Source organism: Triticum aestivum, chromosome 6A, assembly GCF_018294505.1.
Source record: "Triticum aestivum cultivar Chinese Spring chromosome 6A, IWGSC CS RefSeq v2.1, whole genome shotgun sequence".
Taxonomy (NCBI): Eukaryota; Viridiplantae; Streptophyta; class Magnoliopsida; order Poales; family Poaceae; genus Triticum; species Triticum aestivum.
The window spans coordinates 185613678-185617623 of record NC_057809.1 but is presented as its reverse complement, the minus strand read 5'-3'; the positions used below and the strand labels follow the sequence as shown (position 1 = coordinate 185617623).

The 3946-nt window shown below is 50.1% G+C and overlaps 1 protein-coding gene across 1 annotated transcript; it reads right to left on the bottom strand.

The window, feature by feature from the left end:
• Positions 1–1678: 1678 nt before the first annotated feature.
• On the bottom strand, positions 1679–2496 carry LOC123129563 (RING-H2 finger protein ATL3-like). The gene has a single exon (XM_044549678.1). The coding sequence runs from the start codon at positions 2494–2496 to the stop codon at positions 1891–1893; it is 606 nt and encodes a 201-aa protein (XP_044405613.1). The 3' UTR covers positions 1679–1890.
• Between the last annotated feature and the right edge of the window lie 1450 nt (positions 2497–3946).

Here is a 3946-nt window from a genome sequence, read left to right as displayed (position 1 = left end):
GCTTGAATGATAGGCGAGGAAATTTGAGGCGGCAACCTTGAAACGGAGTGAAGGCAAGGCACTCAGGGTGTGGTAGGTTTTCGGACGTCCGGGCAGCAACTAGATGCTTAGGGTCCTCAGAATGTCGGATGTCGTGAATTTCAGAGTTCTGCGGGTGCACCCACACATCCACCTTTGTAAGGCAACCCAATTCCGCTCCTCGCTCTTTTCCAAAAAAAATGCACGTGAGAGAGGTCCGAAGGATCTAGAGCTACTTTACAATATATGAAGCATAGTTCAGCTAACCCAAATACCTAAAAGGCGGAAATTATAGAAAGGTCTAAGAACTTGGCAAGAAGGATCCCAAACACAGGATTGCAAGTGCAATGTGATCCTTCTCCTAGACGATGATCGTGTTCGATATCTCCCAATCAATCTCTCTGTGCGATTTCACAAGGGGCACAAGCGCACAAAGATCACTAAAAACAGAACACTTGTTCTAATCCTTCAATACTCAATTCATTAACGTTTCCGGGAAACTTCGGTAACAGGTATCCTAAAGTCAAAATGGTGATAAAGAAACCTTCAGGAATGTTTCTAATTTGCAACACTATTCCCATGTATTTATATCTAAGATTTTTTAATTTGAAATGTTATCGTTCTGGTAAAAGAAATGTTGACCTCCCAATAGATTGGTAATGAACTCGATTTATTGGCGCGGTGATTAGGTCCTATGAAAACGGATCCTCTAACATACTGCCGTCTGACATGGCGTCACTGATGTGTGGGCTCGGGTCCAGATGCAAGTGCACGTTAGGAGAGCTGTCCTATGTACCCGTCATTTGTCCTTAAAGTCATAAGTTCAATGATACTCAAACCCGTGACCATCCGAGACATGTCGATATTTAAAGCATCTCTGATTATATGTTCTATGAATGTTGCCACTGTATTTAACTATACATTTACCATTTAAATTCAAAAGTTTCAAAAAAAATTGGTTTTGTTTTGTGTGCGTGTGCGCGCACGCTTTGGCAAGGGGAATTCCCTTTGAAGCTAGCTACACGGCCACCGATTCGCATCAGGAGAGCATGGAGGACTGAGCATGATCAGAGAGCATGGAGGACTGAGCAATGAGCAACGGGAAGATGTGATCTCTTGGACAGAAAATGAAAAGGGATCCTACTCCACAAGCTTTGCCTACAATGCCCATTTCAAAAAGCTGCCAAACAATGGAATGAAATCGGTCATTTGGAAGGTGTGGGCTCCGGGCAAGATCAAAATCTTCTTCTGGCTGATTCATCACGATAGAGTTTGGTGTAACGACCGTCTGCAACGTCGACGATGGCCAAATCCATATTTCTGTCAGTTTTGTCTCAAAAACCTTGAGTCCTTCGTACATCTTTTCTGGAACTGCCCGTTCACACAAGCAACCTGGGCAAAGGTGGCAGAATGGAATGAATGTTCGTCGCTCGCCCCGCCTCTACAAGATCAGGGATGCACACCCTCGGCAGTTACGACCATTCTAAACGTAATAAGAGCAGAAAACAGGAGGGGCGTGAAGACTATGATCATGGCTACCACCTGGGCAATTTGGATGGAAAGAAATAATTGCACCTTCAGATCGAAGAAAGCTGTTTTGAAGGACGTCATCGATGCCATTCGACGCATGATGGAGCACTGGCGGCTTGCCGGAGCAAAATCATTTGAGCCCCCCTTTGGGGATCTGGATGTGAGATAACCGCTTACGGTTTTCTTTACTAGGAGCTGCAGGCCAAAGGCCCGTCCTCTGTTGTATCTCTTTCCTTATTTTCCCTCTGATCGCTTGATCAAACCTTGTCTTTCATATGCTCTTTTCTAAATCAATCAATGCCAGCCAAGCTGGATCTTTCAAAAAAAGATTCGCATCACAATTCACAACTCGACGTTCAACACTACTTCCGGTGGCCGTTCCAGCGGGGTGAACACGCTGCATCGGCAAATAGGGCACGTAGCGTGCGAGCGCAGCCACCGGTCGATGCACTCGGTGTGGAACACGTGCAAGCACACCGGCATCCGCCGCACCGCCTCCCCCTTCTCCACTTCGCCGAGGCACACCGCGCACTCGGCGGCGCCCCCCGGGTGCTCGTAGCTCGGGACGAGAGCGGTTCGCAGGTCGTCGCGCTCGCGCCCCATCACGGCCTGCTCAGGGTGGCGAAGCTGCAGCTCGTGCGACGACACCTCCGTCTCTCGGCCGTCCTGCTGTTCAAGATGGCGCGCTTCGGCGGACGCCGACGACAGCCACCGGGGCCAGGGCGGCCGCTTGAGCTCGGCGTAGAACTTGCAGCAGAGGATGAGGCTGACGGCGGTGCAGAACGCGGCGAACGCTGCGAACAAGATGGTGGCGCCGGAGTAGGGCCGCTTGACGAAGTGCACGATGGCGACCGGCGCGGTGACGAACCCGCTGGCGAAGATGGCGTGCGCGCACGTGAAGTCGCTGCACCAGTCGTAGCAGGAAGCGCGCCTCCCCTGGACGGACATGCGCCTCCCCTAGTACCGTACACTCCGCTTCAACTCTTGGATTGGTGTGAACTTAAACCGGGAGGAAAATAATTAACGTGTGAGAATCGACATAAATAGCAATTAAGCCGCTTCGACATCTCAGCGCGCGTCATTGTACTATGCGCGGCATAGCTGGCAGATGTAAACGATGAACTTCAGCACGTTAATTGACATTGTTAAGGTTGGATCTAGTGATGTCGTTACTGTTGTTTTGTAGGAGTATGCGTCTTGTAGTTGTAAAATGCGCGACTAGTTGTCACAAATGGAAATTTCGTTCACACTCCACGTCTTCCTTGCTTCGCTCCTTAGGAGCAACAAAAAGATACTCGCCTCTCCACCTCCCCCGTTGCATCGCGAGGCTCCTCTCTCCTCCACCCGGCTTCGATGGAGACACGGAGTCGGAGAAGGGGGTTTTCAAACCATCCAACCGACTTTTGTTGGGGGTAAACACGGATCTATGCTTAGACCACTGTGTGGTGGTGTTGATGGCCTCGTGTGGCATTTAATTGTAATGCCGGGAGTGGTTGTCACATGTGGAAATTTTGTTTAGACTCCACTAGGTCTTCCTTGTTTCGCTCCTGAGAAAAGAAAAAGGAAAAAGCTACTTGCCTCTCCACCTCCCCCATCGCATCGCCAGCCTCCCCTCTCCTCCACCTGGACTCGACGAATTCAGGGGAGGGGTGGCGCGGATCTAGGAGTACGTGTAGTTGTAGTCGTAATTTGGGGTTCTCCTTGTAGCTAGGATTGTCGAGTCATCCAGCACCCGAGCCATGGATGTGGTGGCAACGGTGCTCGGAAACAAACCTCCACCCAAGTCCATCTTCAATGTGGATGATGTTCTTTTTGCGGGCGGTGCTAGGTCTGGGAGGTACATCTTCGTCGCCTTGCTTCAAGGTGTTCGATCCTTTGTTCCTCTTGTTGGACTAGGTTTTCTGAACCTTCCGGTCGGTTTTGTTGGGGCTGGACGCAGATGTATGATTTGACCACCATGTGGTGATGATGATGGCCCAGTCGTGCGTTTAAGCTGCGGTGAGGTTCATTATGTGGCAGTGCAAAATGCACCTCCCTCTGGCTCGTGGTGCAACTACGACTCGTTCCATCACCTTCCTCCAGAATTCTATGTGCTTTGTCCAGCCAATCCCCCTCGCCCCAATATGTTGCATGGTGGACTCCATCTTGTGAGCAGATCCAACGCTCATGCGAGCTTGAGCAGCGAGGGCAGTGGCGGATTGGCTTCGTCTGCCTGGCTCCATGTTCAAGTTGATCCTAGTGTGAAGCGTCTGAGAGGTGTGGCCTTAGTGTCCACAGCGAGAGGAGGAGGAAGATCTCTTAATCTTCGGTGCTTTCCCTTCAATTTGACATGTTGTTCTTTTATTCTCACAAGTCCATATGCATCCTAAAAAGTAGTTGCCACAAAACTTCGACATCA